At 36.8% G+C, this 22,277-nt stretch overlaps 1 protein-coding gene across 3 annotated transcripts in view; it reads right to left on the bottom strand.

Annotated features, from left to right (window-relative positions):
- GRM7 (glutamate metabotropic receptor 7) overlaps window positions 1–22,277 on the bottom strand; it is an 825,787-nt gene that overhangs the window by 266,262 nt on the left and 537,248 nt on the right. For all 3 annotated transcript variants that reach the window (XM_033133274.1, XM_033133273.1, XM_033133275.1), the window contains exon 6: window positions 6,785–6,985. In XM_033133274.1, the coding sequence (XP_032989165.1) occupies window positions 6,785–6,985 (201 nt within the window). The remainder of the gene's footprint in view (window positions 1–6,784; window positions 6,986–22,277) is intronic.

The raw sequence follows: 22,277 nt of genomic DNA on the forward strand, positions 1-22,277 counted from the left end.
GCAAAAAAGTTTATTTAAAAGGTACTTGGATACTGATTTCATTTACAGATATTTTTGGCAGATTATTTCTAAATTACTTTATATGATAACCATGCTATAATGCTTAGCAGTGTGCCTGGCAGGTGTTGAATAAATATTGGTTTCTCAATCTCCCGTTTGGATGTTACTTCTTTAAAATGTCCATCTTAAGAGGAAAGCAAGGAAGCAATTATTTGTTTCCTTGCATAATTAGACATTGAAGTCAATTTAAAAAGGCTAATAAATTTATTGAGAGTATGTTAAAGAGAGAGAGAAAGAGAGAGAGGGAGGGAGGGAGGTAGGGAGGAAGGAAGGGAGAGAGAGCAAGAGAGCGAGAGAGCGAGAGAGCGAGAGAGCGAGAGAGAGAGAGAGAGAGAGAGAGAGAGAGAGAGTGAGAGAGAGATCCTTTGAAAGTGAGGTATGAGTGAAAAGTTCCTTACTATTAACCATAAGGATCAATTGGCAAACCATATGCAGAGAATGAAACTCATGCATTTTGGGTAGTTTCAGGAACAGTTTCAAAGGAATCTCCAAAAATTTGGTAACTGAGTACCATTTCTCTCCCTTGGATCTCTTAGAAACAGGACAGATATTAATGTCTCAGGGTTTGTGACTATTCTGCCTTTAGGTTGATAATGGATTAACATCCCTTGTAAAAACAAAAACAAAAAACAAAAAAAACCCAAAAAAAAGCAATGCTCTTTTTCCTGTCTTTTACGAGAAGTTTACAGATAGTTTACAAACTGACCCAGAATCACTGAGAACAGAAGTTCATTTTGCTATTTTGGGGAGAGAAGTAGAGGCAGGGTTAAGTCTTGGTTAATGAAGCTCTTTTGCGACTTCTGATGATAAGTTTCAGACTAATTGTGACAGAGCTCTGCATCTGGTTAGCAAAGTCATTAGCTTCTGCAGAATTTGGGCCATTGTGGCATCTACAGGAAAGATATGGATGAATGAGAAACAAAGGCAGGTTAACTGGAAGGTGAGAGTATGCTTAATACAGTAAAAACAGATGCCAACTCTAAGATGCAGGCATGATGGTGGGTGACCCCACACAAGTGATCACTCAACACAAGAAATAAGTTAGAAAAAGAGTCCAACAAGAGGACAATATATTGGTCACAAGAGGGATGCAAAATTGCAATCCTGTGCTAAAACTTACCCCTACTGGAAAAGGGGTCCAACATTATAGGCATAATACAGGAGTAGCTAAAGAACTCCACACCATCCTCCAATGGTCAGGAACAAGATTTTATGACCCTTTTGGTATTAAAAAAGAAAAAAACAAAAACAGAGCTTGTGGTAAGCTGAATAATGGCTCCCCAAATATGTCCGTGTCCTAATCTCCACAACCTGTGAATGTTACCACATATGGCAAAAGAGAATTTGTGTTAATTGAGTTAAAGATCATGAGATGGGGGAGGTCTTCCTGGAAAATCTGGGTGGGTCAAACAGACTCATAATGGCCCTTATAAGTGAGAGGCAGCAGGAGTCAAAGCAGGAAGGAGGAGATGTGATAATGAAAAAAAAGAGGTTGGAGGGATGTGAGAAAGGAGTCATGAGCCAAAGAGTGCTGGTGGCCTTCCGAAGCTAGAAAAGGCAAGGGATTCTTCCCCAGAGGCTCCAGAAGGAAACAACCCTGCCTTCACTTTAAGAAAAGCCCAATGGGATCTATGTCAGACTTCCTTCCAAACTACAGAGCTATAAGACAATAAATTTGTATTGTTCAGCCATTAAATTTATGGTACTTTTTATGGTAGCAGTAGGGAACTAATACAGAGCTGGAAGACAGAGAACGTCGACTTTCTAATTTTACGCGTATAGTACTTAGATTTAGAGAGGGGAAATCACTTGCCTGAGAGTCACTCAGTTAATTAAACTAGAATAGTGTTGAGTAACTGGCTTTGGAATCCCCTAGAACAGGTTTAAATTCCAGTCCTGTCATTTAGTATATGGATGACCTTTATTAAATTATTCAATCTCTTCTACATCTGATTGTCACTAATGATACTTTCTCAAAGGTCAGTAAAGACTAAATATAATTATGTATTTATTAAACACACACATATATGTGTGCTCAGTCCTATTGCTTTTATATAATAAATGCTCAATAGATGTTAATGATTTTTATGTGTTTTTTTTTTATTTTTATCATTGTTTTATTTGCTGATATCCCAGGACCAGAACTCATACCTCCAGATATCCACACTAATGCCTTTTCTGATGCACCAAAATTGTCTCTCCTAACTGGCATCTAATTTACATTTCTCTATCAGTATAAACATTTTTTTATTTTTCAAACAGCAGGCTAGAGCCCATTCTGAGATCCGGCACTGATCATGAGCAACGGAGATTTGGTCTCCTCACCAGCTTGAGTCAGTGGCTGAATCTGTGCACCATTTCAATGTGTTTCTTCTGTGTTGTACCCAGATGCTATCCCAGTAGCCCACAAAGGGACCTGCTTTATCACAATAGTGATCTCTGTGTATAGGAATTCATATGAGATCTTCCAGTACAGGGAGAGAGAATAAGCAAAAAATAAATAAAAGAGAAAAGAAAAAAAAAAGGTTTTTAGTATTGGCTTTTGACTTTTAGTGAGCCTTCCAAGTATATGAGGAGAACAAATAAAATCTGTATTTTACATGTTATTAGCAAGAAAATAATCCTATCATTTTGTAGGAAGGCATTAATGTTCAGATATTCTCTTTTCTTTCATTTTGAGTACTAGGACTCACGTTGGGTTTTGCTGTAATTCTTCAGCTTCTAGTCATTAAGTAATATGACTTCAGCTTTTCAGTCTTTGAGAGAAGAAAAGGATATTGGAGTCCTGGGGCTCCAAAGGAGCTCAAGCTCACCAGCTAAATAGTCATCAGAATGAGACGTATCCTCTAATCATTTTCCCTACGTACAATCTTTGTTAGGAGAAATGACTCTTGTCATGCCCTTTCCATTCCCATTAAAGTTCATGCTTAAAAAAATTAAGACAAGAGAGCTGAATACTTTATCTAAGTGATGACTTGTAATAGCATATTGTGTGGCTTTGACCTTTTGATGGATTTTATAAAGCAACTGGCTTATTATTTCCTTTTTTTTTCCATGACTCCTTTTTAACATTGCCCTGAATTTCTTGAAAGAGAAAAAGGGACTGTGTTCAATGAAGTCTATATTAAAAAAAAAAGAAAAAAATCGAAGAAGTCTAGAGAAAGGAAAGAAGTTATCAAAGAAGAAGTGATCACCTGCAGAAATGTCTACAGGTGTCACAACCAGAATGCAGATGCACTAAGGTAAAGGAGACAGGTCCACTTGACAAGATGGGATACTGAGAGGATGGATGACAGGATGTACCCAAATGTGAAATCTTCTCTACTATATGAGAGTGTCTGAGTAAAAGTTCTTTCTTCCTGGACAGAGAAGGATACAGGATCTAGATTGCTCAGATGACAAAACAGTCCTCTGCATGAATGCATTTACAAGTTTTCCCTTCTCATTTTAACACCCATGCATAGATTCCAAAATTGCTGCACAGATTTGTGTTCCAGTATCCAGTGTTACTCAACAAATCACGCTAAACCTTCATGCTCCATTGACAACCTGTATTTTGCAATTTGGACAGGGCTCCGGGCAGCACCTCTCTGGGCCACTCATGTCAGCTGGGGCAGCTTGAAACCCACAAGCCTGATGGTGGATGCCAGCTGTCAGCTGGGACCTCAGCTGGGGTTACAGTCAGAACACCCACATGTGGCCTGTCTTTTGGCTTCTTGGCTTCCTCTCAACATGGTTATCTGTGTTCGCAATACAGATGTCCCACAAGAATGAGGCAGATGCCCTATTAAATTATATGTCTTAGAAGTCACATAGTGTTACTTCCACATTAGTCACAGGCTCACTAGATTCAAGGAGAGGGGACATAGATTTCACCTCTTGAGGGAAAACTAAGTTCATGTTTCACAAAGAGCACATGATAGGTGCCATCTTTACAAAATACACCCCAACCCAGTCTTCTGGAAACTTATAAATCTAGGTACAGACACACCTCAGATTAAAGACTTCATTACATGGCAATTCTCTGAGATTTTGTATCCAAGACAACAAATTTGTTAAATTTACATCTACAAGCATTGACATCTGGTTAAATGAACTAACATAGAAATAGCAAAATCAAATTAAGCTCAGGCCATTGCATTAATTTGGGATAAATTAAAATAGCTAGAAGTGATGAAGACAAAATCAGCCATCTTTTCTCTTAGTGCACAGAGGAGGTTAAGTACTTGGTGAAGCGGTAGCAATACTTTCAGGGCATTCTATTATCATTTCCTAAATTGATGCTTTGGTAAATGTGAAGGTCAGAGTTATTAAATTGTACTCTATGGGTCTGGGGCAAAACTCCTAGGGGCACAGATAATTTTGTACTAAAGTAACAGAAGAGAACAATTAAGTTTATTGAGACAAAAAGAAAATCCCAAATCCTCTTAAAACGTGCTAACAAAAGGCTAAATTTTTCACAATGGACTAATTAAAGACTTGGTTTCTAGATCTGTCTCTGTCATTTGCTGGCTATGAAGTCTTGGACAAATATCTTCTCCTCTCTAGTATTTGATTTTTTCATATAAAAATCATGAAATTGAATGAGTGAAAAATGTCAAGTTTCTTTTCACTCTAATAGTTGCTCACTTAAAACATGACAAAGAACCCACTAATTAAATCTAGCAGGGATTTAGAAAACAGTTGAGCCCCACCACCAATAACTGTCACAGTGCCCTAGGTGTCAGAAGTCTCCTGGCTGCCCCTGAGGCAGGAAAAATATCCTCAGAGAAAAGGAGATTATGTTGACCGCAGAGCATGACTACAGTGATGAGGGAAACAATCTGGCACTGCCTGTGAGCTCCCACAGAGCCTCCTCTCTAAGATCATTCATCCCAGACGCGTAAATAGAACAGACCGTGGAGTTAGGTGCCCAAGGTACCAAGTGTAGCAGCATCACTGCCTAGATGTGTGGCTTTGGATATCATGATTCTTAATTCTCTGTGAATCACTGTCCCTATCTTTAAAAGAAGGAAAAATAATAGTGTCTAAACCATGTCGGTGTTTTGGATATTAAATAAGCCAACACATGTACTTAGCACAATTTCTGGTAGACATTAGTCATTTGATAAACATACATCCTGGATCTAGTCAGAAGCTCAGCAACTTTGACACATCAATGAAAAGACCATTTTGACAAAATGAGTCTAGAAGCATTATCCTGAAGATGAATGAGAAAAGAGTCACCAAGAACATTTTCGAACCGATGTTTTTGTCACATGTTAAGAATGGTCACGAGTATCCAGAAACTGCCCCCAGCATATGTGTTTGATAAGTAATGAAATATATATGTGTTGGTTTCTGGGAAAATTCATTACCTATTTTAGAAGATTTTGTAAGATCAGGAAAAACTACAAAAAGATCATTTGTAGTTAAACTACATCTCTGGTTTCAAACATAGTCATTTTTGTCTCCATTTGATCTAGAAAATTTTTGATCCCCAAATTGGGAGTGGTTCCTTTTCATCCAAATACTAGATTTCTCGAAGATTGATATAATGTTGTGGGTTTAAATAGGTATTTATAAGCAGAAAAACAAGACGGTTTTCTTTAACAATAATATAATTATCTAAGCGAGGAAATTAATATTGATATAATACTATTTAAAACTCATCTGCAAATTTTATTAAAAATTCTCCATTGTCTCACTAACATCCTTTTTCTGGTATAGGATCAATTAGTGCCCCCACACTGCAATTAATAGCAATGTCTCCTCAGTCTCCTCCAGTCTGGAGTGATTCCTCCATCTCTTTCTCACGACGTGGATACTTTGGAAGAGTATGTACTAGCTAGTCATTTTGTAGTGTCCTTCAGTTTGAATCTGTCATGTGTTTTCTTATGATTAGATCGAGGTTATGTATTTTTGGCAATAAGAACTTGGAGGTGATATTGTAATTTTCCCAGGATATCTTAAGTCCCCCCCTGTGTTTGAGATTCTGAGAACTAGGAGCACCCATGCCTGAGGGCAGGAGAAAAGATGGATATCTCAGCTCAAGCACAGGGAGAGGGAATTCACTCTTCTTCTGCCTTTTGGCTCTATTCAGGTCCCCAAGAGATTGAATGGTGCCCACCCACAGTGGGAGAAACACTTTGCTTTACTCAGTTCACCAAATCAAATGCTAATCTCTTCCAGAAACCCCTGCACAGACACACCCAGAAATACCATTTGCCAGCTCTCTGCGCATCCCGTGTCCAGTCAAGGTGACTCATAAAATTAACCACTAAATGGTATAACACAAAATTCAATAAAGACAGTAACAAATTAAAAACAACCACACTGAAGACGGTGAGGGAGAAAAGAAATGAATGTAAGTAATTTGGGAAGACATTTAACTAAATACTATAAGACTGAAGACAAAGATAACTACATAGATAGCGTACAATTACTAATAGATTTGTATTTTTTATTCACAGATCTGAATTTAGATTCACTGAGGAAGAATTTGACTTTATACAAAAATATTTCTATTTAAGAAAAGAAGGACAAACCATAACCCTGAAATATTCATTCATTCATTTATTCATTCATTCACTCAGTACTCACATATTAATCCAATCATTTGAAATTATCTAATCAACCAGGTTTTGACACATACCCAAGAGCAAATAATCACCCAATACGTAACTTATAAAACAGAATGCCAACACAGGATTCCTCAAAGCACAGATGTGCAGAGAAGACTCACCATTGAAATTAACATTGCGGATGTACTTCAACAACTTCCTGCCCCCCGCTTGCTCCATCTCTGGACAGACCCCCCGGTAGTCAGCACAGAGGTCCTTGTTCATGTGATGCAGGGCGTGAGCCATAGCGTAGACAGCGTCGATCACGAACTGAACTTTCCCCTCCTGCTCATAGTTGGAATCTTTCCCTATTCTCTCCTGTCCTGCACATTAAAACAAGAAACACACACAAAGATCAGGGTTGAGTAGAATGTCTAAATTTGCATTTACTTTCAACTGTGACTAAAGCAAACAACGTTTTGAGGACTGTAACAGTGCAAGCCGTCACATGTCCACACGTGAATGTCATGTTAGGTAGTGTTTGGTATCGGACTTTGGAGCCCATCACACTCACCTTTCCAACTAGTAGTAGACAAACATTAAAAGCAGAACTCCAAGGATCACAATGACACCTTTGTCATAAGCCAACACACTATTCAAAGCATAGTGGTCGCCTAGAATTGAAGGAGTGCTGGGATTACAAACTGGGCTGCCACATTCAGATCTTCAAAGGTCACTTACTGTAGAAAGGTGAGAGGCCAAAAGGAAAATGATAGAAGACAGCAGAATCTCCACACAGAACTCCTTACCTTCTGTACACCTACTCCACCTCCTGTGTTGCCTGTCTCAGTTCCTGGTGACACTGGCGACTCAGATACTGAGGCTAGAATAACTGGTGTCATCTTTCATTCTTTCCTGTCTCGCACTCCCCACTCTCAGGGACCCGTACCTAATGAATAGCCACGTTCTATCCACTCTACCTCTGAAACACTGAGCTGTTTCGGTCATACTACGAATGCCCCATTTATGCACATCTCGTCTCCTGTCAGGATGTGATGCTACGTATCTCTTTTCATCTCTTCATTCCTGTGTGTTCATCTTTCCTACTACAGAGCAAATCACCTCATCCCCATGCTCTGTCCGGATCCTTCAGTGGTTCTCCATGGCCCACAAAACAAAATCCAAACCCTTTCCCCTGACGACTGAGGACGTTCATCATGTTGCCCCCATCTGCCTCGGAACAGTAAGAGCTGACATTGATTAAGTGCCCCCCACTGTGTTGAAAGCTTTGCATACATTATTTTTTTTTTCCATCCTCACTTTGTGAACTAAGTATTATTTATCTTCATTATCCTGATGGGAAAGCTGAGCCTTATAGAGATTAAATCATCTTTCCATGGTCATTTACAGGTAGAGCAATGACAGCTCAGGCTTATCAGGCCCAAAGCTCACATCCGTTGTATTCCATGGGCCCCACCCCACCATTTCCCTACATTTTTGTTGTTGCTGTTGTTGTTGTTATTTTTGTTGTTGCTGTTGTTGTTGTTATTTTTGTTCCAGATGGGTATGGCTACCTTTTCCTGAATATATAATAAACTAATGTTAAACTATCTTAGCTCATCCTCTTTACTTTGTCAGAAATGCCCTTCTTTCTTGCTTTTGCCCATAATTTAATTTTCTCTTCATGACACAATCTAATCATAGCCTACACTTAGCCCTTCAATCACAATTAAAGATGTTTATAAAACACTTCAACTCTATCATAGAATTAACAATAGCACTTTGTTTTAATGCTCTAACAGTTGGTGTCAGAGACTTTTTCTTTCCCTTTTTTCTTACATTTTTTCTTATATTCCCAACACTGAACATAACATTTAATGTCTAGCAGATTCTGAACAATATTTGTATTAAATTATGCATTCCTTTAGTTCCAGGAACTCTCTTTAGACCTCATGTCCCTCTATGACAAATAATTATCCACAGACTGCATTTCACTTTCACAGCAATACTTCCCAAATTGTTTTCTATGGAACATTTGTGTAGTGAAAAAACAGGAATTCTACAGCCCAAATCCCTTCCCCTGCAAAAACCAAGGTTTCTTTATAGCCACTGAGATATTTTTAGATTTCTTTACTGAGAGGCTTTTTCAGAGCATTTAATATAATAAAAAGTACAATCTCCGAGAAAAAAAATTAAGAATTTTCCAAATTTACTTGAATTTGTATTTTTCCTCTTCAGAGCACGCATTAATGTCTCATACAGCAGACACTTCTTTGTTTTATATATATCTCATTTAAATACCAATCAACCTGACACTCACTGATTATTACTCACTCTAGGCCTTCCTTTCAGCAAGTGGAGAGTGGGATTTTTCTTTAAGATAAAATTCATCAGGAATTCATACGGCTATTTCCTATTCAAATTCTGGACTATAGGGTTTTTTCTAACCTCAACACTTGTACACTTCTACCTCCTTCCTTTCATGAGCAAAATCCTGGTTCCTAATGACACTATTACGATTGTTTTCATTCATCTTATTCCATAATATGCAGGTAACATTTTCAGAATAATAATCTGAAAATTATCAGTCTAAACAGTGTAATGAACAGCCTTGTACAAATATGTGCTGATAAGTTTTTGTCTGAGTATTTTGGTGATAGATTCTGAGAAATGGGATTGCTTTGTTAAGCTGGAAACTCATGTATTTTCACTAAATATTAGCAAATTTCCCTTTAATGGGTTTGCACCATTTTGCTTTCTCACCAGCAAAGGATGACAGTGTTCATTTCCCCAGAGCCTCACTACCTGAGTATAATGTCAAACTTGGATTTTCATCAATCAGATGTGTGAAAAATGCTACCAGTGTATTTTTATTTGCATTTTGCTTATTTTAGGGGAGGGTGAATATCTTTGCATATGGTGAAAAGCCATTTTATTTCTTTTTCTGCAAACAGTTTATAATTGAGCCAATTGTTATAAAAAGTTGTTGGTCATTTTTTTCTCTATTTTTAAAAGCTTTCTATTAGTTAAACATATTAACTCCTTGAGATTAAGTTGCAAGTATTTTCCCTAGTTTGTTATTTTATTTGTTTTACTTTATTTAGGTATTTATTTTCCAAATAAAATTACATTAAGTTAAAAAAAATTGTTTTTCTAAAACAAAACAAAAATCAGTGTATTTTTCTAATTGCTTCTGAATTTTCGATTATGGTTGGAAACAATGTACCTACTCTCAGAGTACAGAAGATCCCATCCGTGTTTTCTTCTAGTAGCGTGCAGTATGAGGAATCAATTAAAAGTTTATTTTTTCATATAACTATTCAGTTATCATAACATATAAACATTTATCTTCTCTGACTGATTTGAAGTGCTTCCTTTATTATATACTAAATTTTCATATGTAATTAGGACTATTTCTGGATTTTAAAAATCTATGTCATTGATTGGTGTGTCTACTCATGTACCAAAACTGGAGTTTCACTTATAAAAACTTTATGACATATTTTACTAACTAGTAGAGTTAGCCCTTCTTCTACCATAATTGTTCTTTTTTTCAAAATTTTTGTTTATGTAATTTTTGTTTATGTAGTCTAATTTTATTTAAACATTTTTCTAGCTTGAGAAAATAAATGGTACATGTATTGGATTTATGTCGTGTTGACAATGAACTTAGCTAGAATAGAAATCTTAATGACAGCGAGTCTTCCTATCTGTGTCTTTCCATTTGTTCAAGGCTAGTGTTGCTTCCTTTAACAGCATTTAAAATTTTTTCAGACATAGGATTTAGTGTTTCTTGGAAAATTAGCTGAGGCATGTCATGTAGTTTTGCCATTATAAATATGGTATTTTTTGCTATGCATCTTCCAACTGGGTTTTGGTTGTATACACAAAAGCTATTCCTTGTTTTGTTGTGGTTGTTTTATTATTTTTAAACTATGATGAACAATTTTAAGTATAGTGCAAGGTTGAAAGAACTTGATAGTGAACCCATCTAGATTCTTACATTCAAGTTTTACTGTACTTATTTTATAAGGCAATTCATTTTCTAATATTCATTTTATAACCTACTACGTTACAAATTTCTCTTAGTTTTTATAGTACTCACAAAAGGCAATCCTGAGGCATTATGACCATTCTAATATACGCTATGAAACGGCTTCAGACTAGTAACTCAAACAAGCAGTTTCTAAACTGCATTCACAAAGACATTTATCTCAGCAAGACTGTCTTGAAAAACAATTGCAATATTTTAAATAATGAAATATTTTATCATTTGTGAAACATTGCAGGTTTTTTCCCTCTCTTGGAGAGTAACCGGGTATGTTAGTATATTAAAGGCTCTGAGAAGACCTAAACAATACATTTATCTTTGGGGCTACCAGGACCTGAAAAATAGTAGCCTTATATCAAGAAAATCAGAAGTGGCAAGTTCATTAAAAAAATAAAAAAAGTTTATCTTTATTTTCTCTACTGTGGCAGACACAACTGTCTGCCACTTCAGAGTCTCTGGTTACTCATTTACCACCCCACTTTTCCTCCCCTAACAGAAATCTGGTTTTCTTCAGCCTGTAGGAGTGACAGGTTCTAGACCTCTCTTGAGCCTCACTGAGTCCATCTTGATTTGTCTAAGCCAGTCCAATTTCCTCTAAAGGGCTCATTTAGGAAGAGGCCTGGGACACAATTCTAGCCAATGTGATAGAAGAAAAGTGTCTAGTAGGGAACTCCGGAAAAAGTTTATTTAATCTTAAGAAGAGATGGACACTGTTGTATATCAAAGGCATTACACACACACACACACACACACACACACACACACACACACACACACACACACACACACACACACACACCCCTGCAGTTACTCTAGTTTGTGGTCCTGAGAAAAGTACATAGCATACAGATAACAGCAGGACAAAACTCTGACAGGATATGAAAAAACAATTGAGCTATGAGCTAGCCAAATATTTTCCAAGTTTATTTGAACACTGTACCACTTTACAACATCCTAAGGGACTGGCATTAAGCACACTCTGCCCCCGACCAAAAGAAAAAAAGTGAAATGCAGTTTTAGGAAATATTTGTAATATAGATTGAAGTAGGAAAAAAAAAAGCATTTTAATTCTTAATTAAGAGCTCATTCTTTTAATCTTTCTGATGAACTGAGATGATATATTCTTTCCTTGTATACAAGTCATCCTTTTCATCACGTTTCCCAGGAAAGAGTCTGAGGTTAAATAAAATGAGGTGAACTCTGAAGCATTATTTTTTACTTCTCCAGCATGCAAAGAAGCTTACCTTTTGAAGTCTCCTGATTTTCTGCTCCATTGTTATTTTTACCCAAAGAGTACAGTATTTACCTTAAAAATGCACACTCTTCTAACCTTCTGTTTATACATTGGGAGCTGCACTACACAAGAGTAACCCACAAACTCTTTCACTATCAGAATTTCTAGTGTTCAGTCTGCTGGTGAGGTTTTCTCTTTGAGAGAACTGCTTAACTCGCCCATTTTCATACACCGCTTTCTCAGAATATATGCCTTAGTGAATATGCATAAGGCAATTATTAGAGGGAAAAGACAGAAAATGCAAGAAAATATGGATTTGAAATTATTTATATAAACAATCCCATTTCAATGGGGAAACCAAAAGAAAGATAGTGTGAGAGGTAGGCCAGAAACAAATCAAAGAGATTTGCTAATGCAGACTAAAAAAACATACCAGAAAGTTTTAGCAGATGTGACCAGCTGGCCCAATGCTTATCATATGTTTCCAAGGGAGTGAAAAATTGTAATTTTTATTTGGATTTCAAACATTAATTGAAGTTATTTCGTTTGGGAAGACCTCTCTGAAATCATGCTTGCACTGACGGTGCTTTTAAACCTTGCATTAAGCAAATTTTAGTTTATTGAATGTAAAGCCTCAATCTTAAATATTTCCTCAGGCTGAAGTTCTGAGTGTTACTGTATATAATTAACTAAAATACTAATACTTGGATCTATTGCCAATGATAAATTCCCTAATTAACAGGAAACGAATATGTCACAGGAGATTTGAAAATAGAGTCAGGGGCAGATTTTGGTTGTGACAAAACTGCTAGATTCTGGGTAAAGAGGATACAGGGACAGCAGGGTGCATATCTCGGAGTGCTAGAAAATGTTACAGGGTTCTGGAAAATGCTAAGCCTTATTAAGATGTTACTTCATCCCCTTCTATAATTTAAAAATAAATGCATACATAAGTTGGTTTAGTGGACTTTTTTTTTCTTCCCTTCATAGATATACATTTCTCTTTATAAGATGAAGGTTAATGGTAAAATAAGACTTTGCGTTTGTGGGAATTTACTCTGTTGCCATCCTTTAATGTGACATTTATAGAATCTCAGAGTAAAAACCTGTGGCCTACAAGAAATATCAGTAGAAGGGAATTCGGAAGACCTGGGATGAGTCGAAAAGCCTATAGTGTTGTTCTGTCTCTATTTGTACATGCAGCTGAGGGAGAATTGAATATGAGCAGCTCCTGTAAAGAACGATGGGGTGGGGTTCACGATCAGAGTGCTGCTCGCAGTGTGTGCTCACTGTATATTCTCTGTGCATCAGGTTCTGTGCTAAGCACTTTTGATAATTTAATTTTTAACCCTCACAACACTCTCTTGGGAAGGTACTATGGCCATCCATTTCCTGCCCCCCTGTTACTTCAGGACACACTATAAACAATTAGCTAAATGGTTCCTTTCATGTCTGCACATGGAAAGTGATGAACTGGGATTTCCCCCTTTAATTCTTTTCATTTTCAACATTAGTTTTAGAGTCAACAATAATTGCAAAATGCATGCTATTCATGATTTTTATACCCTCTTATCCCCACTGAATGTTTTACTAGAATTTCCTGCAAGGAAGAAATGGACGTTTTTTTTTTCCCAACTTCTCCTTGAATTGAACAGTTAATGTCCAGAGAAATCACCAAAAACCTGGCAGAGGAACAAGGAAAACAAAGCAAAAATGTCAGATGATTTATCAACCGATCCTCTCCTTGGATGACCAAAATTTGACTGCAATTGAACCATTAATATCCTATTGGCCTGCAATGCATGTACACTGAGCATTCTGTGAAAAATTCAAAAAAGAGTTCTAGCAAGGGAGAAAAACAATGTCTAGCCACACCCTCACATTTCTAACTATTTTCTATGCAGGATGCTTCCTGGATAGCTACTTGTTCCTCAAATTGAGTTTTCTTCTGCAGTTCCATTTTCAGTTTTCAGGTATGTGCAACTAAAATTATATGCAGTGAGTAAACAAATGTGTGTGTGGTGGGGCAGGGTGGAGTGGGGGGGTAGGTTTCATACAATGCACAGAGGGCATGGGATTGAAAGGAAGGAATGTTTTAGCACCAATGTTCACACACCCCCAAAATGTGGAAGGTGATCTACAAGGACTTTCTTTATTGCCAAGAGCAGTCTGCTGTAGGTAAGTCTAGCCAATTCAACGGAGGTAAGATCAGGGCTTCTGAAACACACAACAAAACTTGCTATGACAAACAGGACAAAGATATGGTTGCTGAAAGTTCATAGATTCAGTTTCAATTTCTCACAGTTTTCTCTCCTCCGATTACTTAAGCTAAATTTCTGTTTACACAGTTTTGGTTGCTTCTTCTATGCAAACTGTAAAATCGTTGGTGAAGCTTTCTTTCCAGAACTGACTTAAAGATTAAAAACAATACTGCTATAGATGTCTACCTTGTTAATCCATTCTTCAGCCAGAGCCTCTTCAACAATAGAGTTCTGGCCTCTGAAATTCTGTGTATGCCATTCCAGGAGTACTCAGGTTGAAATTTTTGAATATTAATGAAACGATTTATTCAAAAGTGCATTTAGATAGCAGATGCAGTAACAGATGTGTGCAATCATCATGCATAGCTGCTAAAACTATGAGTTGGGAATTTTATAGTGAATAGACCAGGGTGACAACACTGGAACCATTGCTTAGTCTTCCTTTCTTCTGTTTCTTTTCCCCCTGCCTTCCCCTCCCCCATTCTCTTCCCATTATCTGCCTCCTTTTGCTTTAGACGTTAGCAAGTTTTTGTTTTAATTTAGAAAATGCTATTGTATATGTGTGTATGTGTGAGAGAGAGCACGTAAAACTAAAAACTTCACAAAAAATGAATTTTCAGAGTAAAAATAAAAACGGCAGCATAGCTCCTTTGCCCCTCATTGTCCCTTTCCCAAATATAACCATCCTCATTTCTCATCTTAACATCACACAAAATTTTTAAAAAATGGATAATTTTATGTTTCTTCTGATATAATGTAATGTACAGTTTTACTTGGTAAACATTTTGTCAAATAAATGGAACACCACACAGAGAAGGGAAAAAAGAGAAAGAGAGCGATAAAGAGAGAGACCTGAACTTGATCAAACTTCTAGATCAAGCTTCTGGATCTACTGACTAATTTACAGAAAATACAGAAATTAGGGAAACACGTAAGTCAACATTGCAGACATGCAAAGAGCAAAATCTAAAAATGGGAAATTCTACAGAAATAGTAATAAGCTGTTTTCTTAAATAATTGACAAAAAGTCGAAAAAAGAGGAACACTTTTAGATTAAAAATAGACTTAGATATATAAAAAAAACGTAGTGATTATGGACTTTATTTAGATGCACATGTAAACAAACCTATGGCATAAGGACATTTGTGAGAGAAGTGAGAGACTGATGATAATAAGCAACTGTTCGTTTTGTTTATGCGTGTGTGTGTTTTATTTATACATATGTTCATAAATATAATATATTATATATAATCCATTTAATTAAATATATATTATATATATATATTTTAGTTAAAGTTTATTGGGGTGACAATTGTCAGTAAAGTTACTTAGATTTCAGGTGTACAATTCTGTAATACATTATCTATATCATATTTTGTGTTCACCACCCAGAGTCAGTTCTCTTTCCATCACCATATATTAGACCTCGTTTACCCTCTTCTAGAATCCCCCTCACCTCTTACCCTCTGGTAACCCCTAAACTATTGTCTATGTCTATGAGTTTTTGTTCCTTCATTTGTTTGTCTTGTTCTTTTGTTGTTTTCAGTTTTATATCCCACATATCAGTGAAATCATATGGTTCTCGACTTTTTCTGTCTGACTTATTTCGCTTAGCATTATAATCTCAAGATCCATCCACGTTGTCACAAATGATACTATTTCATCTTTTCTTACCGCCGAATAGTATTCCGTTGTGTATATATACCACAACTTCTTTATCCACTCATCTATCGAAGGACATTTTGGTTGTTTCCATGTCTTGGCCACCGTAAATAAAGCTGCAATGAACATTGGAGCACACATGTCTTTATGGATAAGTGTTTTCAGATTTTTGGGGTAGATACCCAGGAGAGGGATTGCTGGGTCATATGGTAATTCTATTCATAATTTTTTGAGGAACCTCCACACTGCCTTCCATAACGGCTGCACCGGTCTGCATTCCCAGCAACAGTGCATGAGGGTTCCTTTTTCTACACAGCCTTTCCAACACTTGTCACTATTTGTCTTGATGATAGCGATTCTAACTGGGGTGAGGTGATATCTCATTGTGGTTTTTATTTGCATTTCTCTAATGATTAGTGATGTTGAGCATTTTTTCATATGTCTATTTGCCATTTGTATGTCCTCTTTGGAGAAACGTCTCTTCAGGTCCTCTGCCCATTTTTCAATTGGGTTGTTTTTTTTTTTGTTGTTGTTGTTGAGTTGCATGCGTTCCTTGTATATTTTGGACATTAGCCCCTTATCAGGGGCGCAGTTTGCAAAAATCTCCTCCCATTCAGTTGGTTGCCTCTATTTTGTTGATAGTTTCTTTTGATGTGCAGAAGCTTTTAAGTTTGATATAGTACCATTCATTTATTTTAGCTCTTACTCTCTTCCCTTTGGAGTCAAATTCATAAAATACTCTTTCAACCCAAGGTCCATAAGTTTAGTACCTATGTTTTCTTCTATGCAGTTTATTGTTTCAGGTCTTACGCTTAGGTCTTTGATTCATTTTGAGTTAATTTTGGTACATGGTGACAGAGAGCAGTCCAGTTTCATTCTTTTGTACATGGCTTTCCAACACTCCCAGCACCATTTATTGAAGAGGCTATCTTTTTTCCATTGTATGTCTTTTAATTCTTTGTCAAAAATTATCTGTCCATATTTATGTGGGTTTATTTCAGGGTTCTCAATTCTATTCCATTGGTCTGTGTGTCTGTTTTTCTACAAATACCATGCTGTTTTGATTATTGTTGCTCTGTAGCACAAGCTAAAGTCAGGGAGTGTGATACCTCCAGCATTGTTCTTTTTTCTTAGGATTGCTTTGGCTATTCGGGATCTTTTGTGGTTCCATACAAATCTGATGATTTTTTGTTCTATTTCTTTAAAAAATGCCATTGGAATTTTGATGGGGATTGCATTAAATCTGTATACTGCTTTGGGTAATACGGCCATTTTCACTATGTTGATTCTTCCAATCCATGAGCATGGGATGTCCTTCCATTTCTTCATGTCTTCTTCAATTTCTTTTAAAAATGTCTTATAGTTTTCAGCATATAGGTCTTTCACATCCTTAGCTAAGTTTATCCGTAGGTGTTTTATTCTTTTTGTTGCAATTGCAAAAGGATTTATATATATATATATATATATATATATATTTTTTTTTTTTTTTTTTTTTTTTTTTTTCTGAAATTTCATCGTTACTATACAGGAATGCAACAAACTTTTCTACGTTGATTTTGTAGGCGACAACTGTACTGTATTTGTTTACTGTTTCTAATAGCTTGTTCGTGGAGTTTTTAGGATTTTCTATATAGCATCATGTCACCTGCAAAGCGTGACAATTTAACTTCTTCATTCCCAATTTGGATGCCTTTTATTTCTTTCTCTTGCCTGACTGCTCTGGCAAGGACTTCCAACACTATGTTGAAAAGCTGAGGTGATAGGGGACAGCCCTGTCATGTTCCTGAATGTAGAGCAGGGGCTTCAGTTTTTCACCATTAATTATGATATTACCTGAGAGTTTGTCATATTTGGCCTTTATTATGTTAAGGTATTTTCCCTCTATGCCTATTTTATTGTTTTAATCATACATGGATGTTGTATCTTGTGAAACACTTTTTCTGCATCAATTGATATAATCATATAATTTTTGTCCTTTATTTTTTTTATGTGATGTATCACATTGATGGATTTGCATATATTGAACCATCCTTTTGCCCCTGAGATGAACGCCACTTGGTCATGATAAATAATCTTTTTAACGTATTGTTGCATTCTATTTCCTAGAATTTTGTTTAGGATTTTTGCATCTGTATTCATCAGAGGTATTGGCCTGTAGTTTTCTTTTTTGTGTGTTATCCTTACCAGCTTTTGGTATCAGGGTAACGTTGACCTCATAAAATGAGTTAGGGAGTATTATCTCTTCTTCAATTTTTTGGAAGAGTTTGAGTAGGATTGGTATTAGATCCTCTTTGATGGTTTGGTAGAATTCACTAGTAAAGTCATCTAGTCTCGGACTTTTGCTTTTGGGAAGGTTTCTGATGACTGATTCAATTTCCTTACTGGTGATCGGTCTATTTAGATTTTCCAATTCTTCGTGATTCAGCCTAGGAAGGCTATATGTTTCTAAGAATTTGTCCATTTCTTCTAGGTTATTGAATTTTGTGGCATATAGTCCTTCATAGTATTCTTGGATGGTCCTTTGTATTTCTGTGGTATCCATGATAACTTCCCCTCTTTCATTTCTGATTTTGTTTATTAGTGTCTTTTTTTATCTTAGTGAGTCTAGCCAAGGCTTTGTCAATTTTATTAATCTTTTCAAAGAACCAGCTCTTTGTCACATTATTTTTTTCCTGTTGTCTTTTTGTTCTCTATTTCATTTAGTTCTGCTCTGATTTTTATTATTTCCTTTCTTCTGCTGAACTTGGGTTTCATTTGTTCTTTTTTTTCTAGTTCTTTAAGGTGTAACGTGAGATTATTTATCTGGGATTTTTCTTGTTTCTTGAGATAGGCCTGTAACGATATAACTTTCCCTCTTAAAACTGCTTTCGCTGCATCCCAAAAATTTTGGGAGGATGTATTTTCATTCTCATTTATTTCTATGTATCTTTTGATCTCTCCTCTAATTTCTTCTTTGACCTGGTTGTTCTTTAAAAGTATGTTGTTTAATCTCCACATATTTGTGGTTTTTCCTGCTTTCTTTTTGCAGTTGATATTCAATTTCAAAGCCTTGTGATCAGAGAATATGCTTGGTATGATTTCAATCTTCTTAATTTTGCTGAGGCTAGTTTAGGTCTATCCTTGAGAACGTTCCATGTACACTAGAAAAGAATGTATAGTCTGATGTTTAGGATGAAGTGCTCTATAAATGTCTATTATGTCCATTTCATCTAATGTGTCATTTAGGGCTGCTAGTTCGTTATTTATTTTCTGTTCGGATGATCTATCCATAGCTGTCAATGATGTATTTAGGTCCCCTAGTATAATTGTGTTTTGGTCAATTTCTCCCTTTAGTTCTGTTAGTAGTTGCTTGGTATATTTCAGTGCTCCCTGTTTGGGAGCATAAATATTGATGACTGTTATGTTTTCTTGTTGTATAGTCCCCTATACCATTATGAAATGTCCATCTTTGTCTCTTGTTACCTTTTTATCCTGAAGTCTGTTTCATCTGATATCAGTATGGCTACACCTGATTTTCTCTGGATACCATTTGCTTGGACTGTCAATTTGCATCCTTTCATTTTGAGTCTATGTTTGTACTTGTAGCTGTTATGTGTCTCTTGGAGGCAGCATATGATTGGGTTTAGTTTTTTGATCCAATCTGCTACTCTGTGCCTTTTTATTGGTGAGTTCAGTCCATTTACATTTAGGGTGATTATTGATATGTGAGGATTTCCTGTCATTCTATCTTTAGTTTTCTGGTAAGGCTGTGCCTCCATCGTTTCTTTGCCTTTTTGTTGTTGTCTATCATTTCTGTGTGGTGGTATTCTATGATTTTTCCCTCTGTTTCTTCTTCTATTACGTTATATATTTCAGTTCTGGATTTTATTTTATTTTTTGAGTGCTTACCATTAAGTTTATGTAATAGAAAGTTTGATATTTAGAGTATTCCATTTTCTTCAGCACGCTTACTTTCTCCATTCCCTTATTCCGGTTCAGCCTTTACTCTCCCCCCTTTTATGTTTTGATTGTCACAAATCATCCCTATTTATGCTGGTCGAATAGCCTTCTTCAGGATTTCTTGTAGTGCAGGTCATATGTTAGAAAATTCCCTCAGCTTCTGTATGTCTGCAATGGTTCTTATTCCTCCTTCATATCTAAAGGATATTTTTGCTGGATATATTATTCTTGGCTCACAATTTCTCTCTTTCAATAGTTTGAATATTTGATTCCACTCCCTCCTGGCTTGTAGCGTTTCTGCTGAAATATCTGATGACAATCTAATGTAGGTTTCCTTTGTAGGTTACCGTCTTCTTTTCCCTGGCTGCCTTGTGGATTCTTTCTTTGCCATTAATTTTTGACAGCTTCAATACAATGTACCTTGGGGAAGGCCTGTTAGGGTTGAGGTAATTAGGTGTTCTATTTGCTTCTTGGATTCGAGTATCCAGTTCTTTCCACAAGTTTGGGAATTTCTCATCAACTATTTGTTTGAATATATTCTCTGTTCCCGTCTCTCTTTCTTCGCCTTCTGGTATGCTCATTATTCTTATATTGCTCTTTCTGATGGAGTCAGAAAGTTCTTTTAGAGTTCTTTCATTTCTTTTAAGTCTCAAGTCTCTTTCTTCTATCCGTGTCATTCTAGATTTCTATCTTCAATGTCACTAATTCTTTCCTCCATTGGTCAACTCTACTACCTAAGCTGGCTATTTCATTCTTCATTTGTTTTATTGAGTTCTTAATCTTCAGAAATTCTATTTTTTTTAAATTTCAATCTCTTTGGTAAAATGTTCATTTTGTTCTTTGATTATGTTTCTGAGTTCATTAAACTGCCTGTCTGTGTTTTCTTGCATCTCGCTGAGCTTTTTAAGAATTGCAATCTTGAATTCTCTGTCATTTAAGTCACATATTTCCATGTCTTTAAGTTCATTTTCTGGAGACTTTTCATTTTCTTTCTGAGCTGTCTTGTTACTTTGGTTATTCACGGCAATTAATGATTTATTATTTCTCTTCCTAGTCATCTATAGGAGTGGGTTCTGGAACAGGTTGATAGAAAGAGATCTTTCTTTTGTTTTCCAGTGGGTGTTGGTAGAATGTTTTATTTTCTCTCTGACTGCAGCCTTTTATTCTTTCTCACACTGTAGAGAAAGTGTGAGAAAGAGAGAAATTTTCTCTGTGCTATTCTGGCTTCTCACACAATGGGGGATTCCCTGGAAAGCAGGCTTCTCTGTGATCAGTTTGCCTGGATCATAGATTGCCGCTTCCGTGGGGCGATGTGGAGAGCTTCTGAAGTTCCAAAGCTTTTCCTGCACCAGATTCAGAGCCCGTGTATTTCAGCAGCTCTGTTTACTCCTGCAGGGATCTACAAAGATAAGTGGGGACAGGGGCAGGGTGGATTGTGAGAAGTGTCCCAGAGCTATGGCAGTGACTATCACCACAGCCAGTTCTGCTTCCATGACTCCCTCCCCTTAGCTGGAACTAGTTGGGCTGTGATTCCATGTCTGCAGACCACAGTTCTCAGAAATGCAAATATTCTGTTATTTTGATCTGATACTCCTACTGTTCCACTTCTAGCACTAGGCAGGTCAGGGCAGGCTGAGCTCTTGGAGGGTGAGGAGGGGGCAGCTAGGCTCAGTGCCTAAGGCTTCTGTTCTCTGCTTGGGCGGTGAGGGCTTAAATCACCTTTTTCAGTCTCTTCCCTCAGTCTTTTCTCTGAGGTCTGTGCCGTGAGCGTTGGGTTCAGCTGTGTTATATGTTGTCCCCTCAGCCCTGTGCTATAAGTGAAGCCCTAGCAGTCTGAGTTCTTCCCTTTCTCACAGCTGTGGTAGCTCTGGAATGCAGTGAGCTCTGAGCCCTGAGCAAGGTTTGCGTCCTGAGCCCACGTGGCTCTGTCTTGTATTTCTCCGTTCCCTCCTCCCCTGCTCGAGAAATTTGCCCACCTTTAGGTGATTTCAGTAGTGCACCTCTTAGTCTTGCCTGTCTGCTGTGCGGGGAGTCCTTGGTGGAGTTATAGTTGTTCAATTTGTTGTAAATTCCAGGGGAGCTTTCAAGAGGCTCACCTTACACTGTCATTTTTATGACGTCCTGTTATACATTTTTAAGAGCACTTATCTCTTGGAGATATACACTGAAACTTTTTTTAAAAATTAAAATGTTGGGGTTCACTTTAAATTGGCCAACAGTAAGAAAAAAAACAAGTGTGGGGTACATGTGGAAATAAACTGTCCATATATTGAGTACTTTTGAGGTTCAGTGACGGATACATCATACTGTTTCCTCTGTTTTCTTGTGTGTATTTGTTTGAAAGATCACATGATGCTAATGAAAATAAAAGAAGAGGAAAAAAGAGTTTGAAGAGAAGGAAGAAGAAGAAGGAAAAACAAAAAATAGCAAAAATAACATTGAGATTAAAAAAAAAAAACATGCAGGAAGGCAATAGAAGAGATGAAATTAGTTGCATTTAAATGACACCTACTATGCATCAGATACCC

Source organism: Rhinolophus ferrumequinum, chromosome 17, assembly GCF_004115265.2.
Source record: "Rhinolophus ferrumequinum isolate MPI-CBG mRhiFer1 chromosome 17, mRhiFer1_v1.p, whole genome shotgun sequence".
NCBI lineage: Eukaryota > Metazoa > Chordata > Mammalia > Chiroptera > Rhinolophidae > Rhinolophus > Rhinolophus ferrumequinum.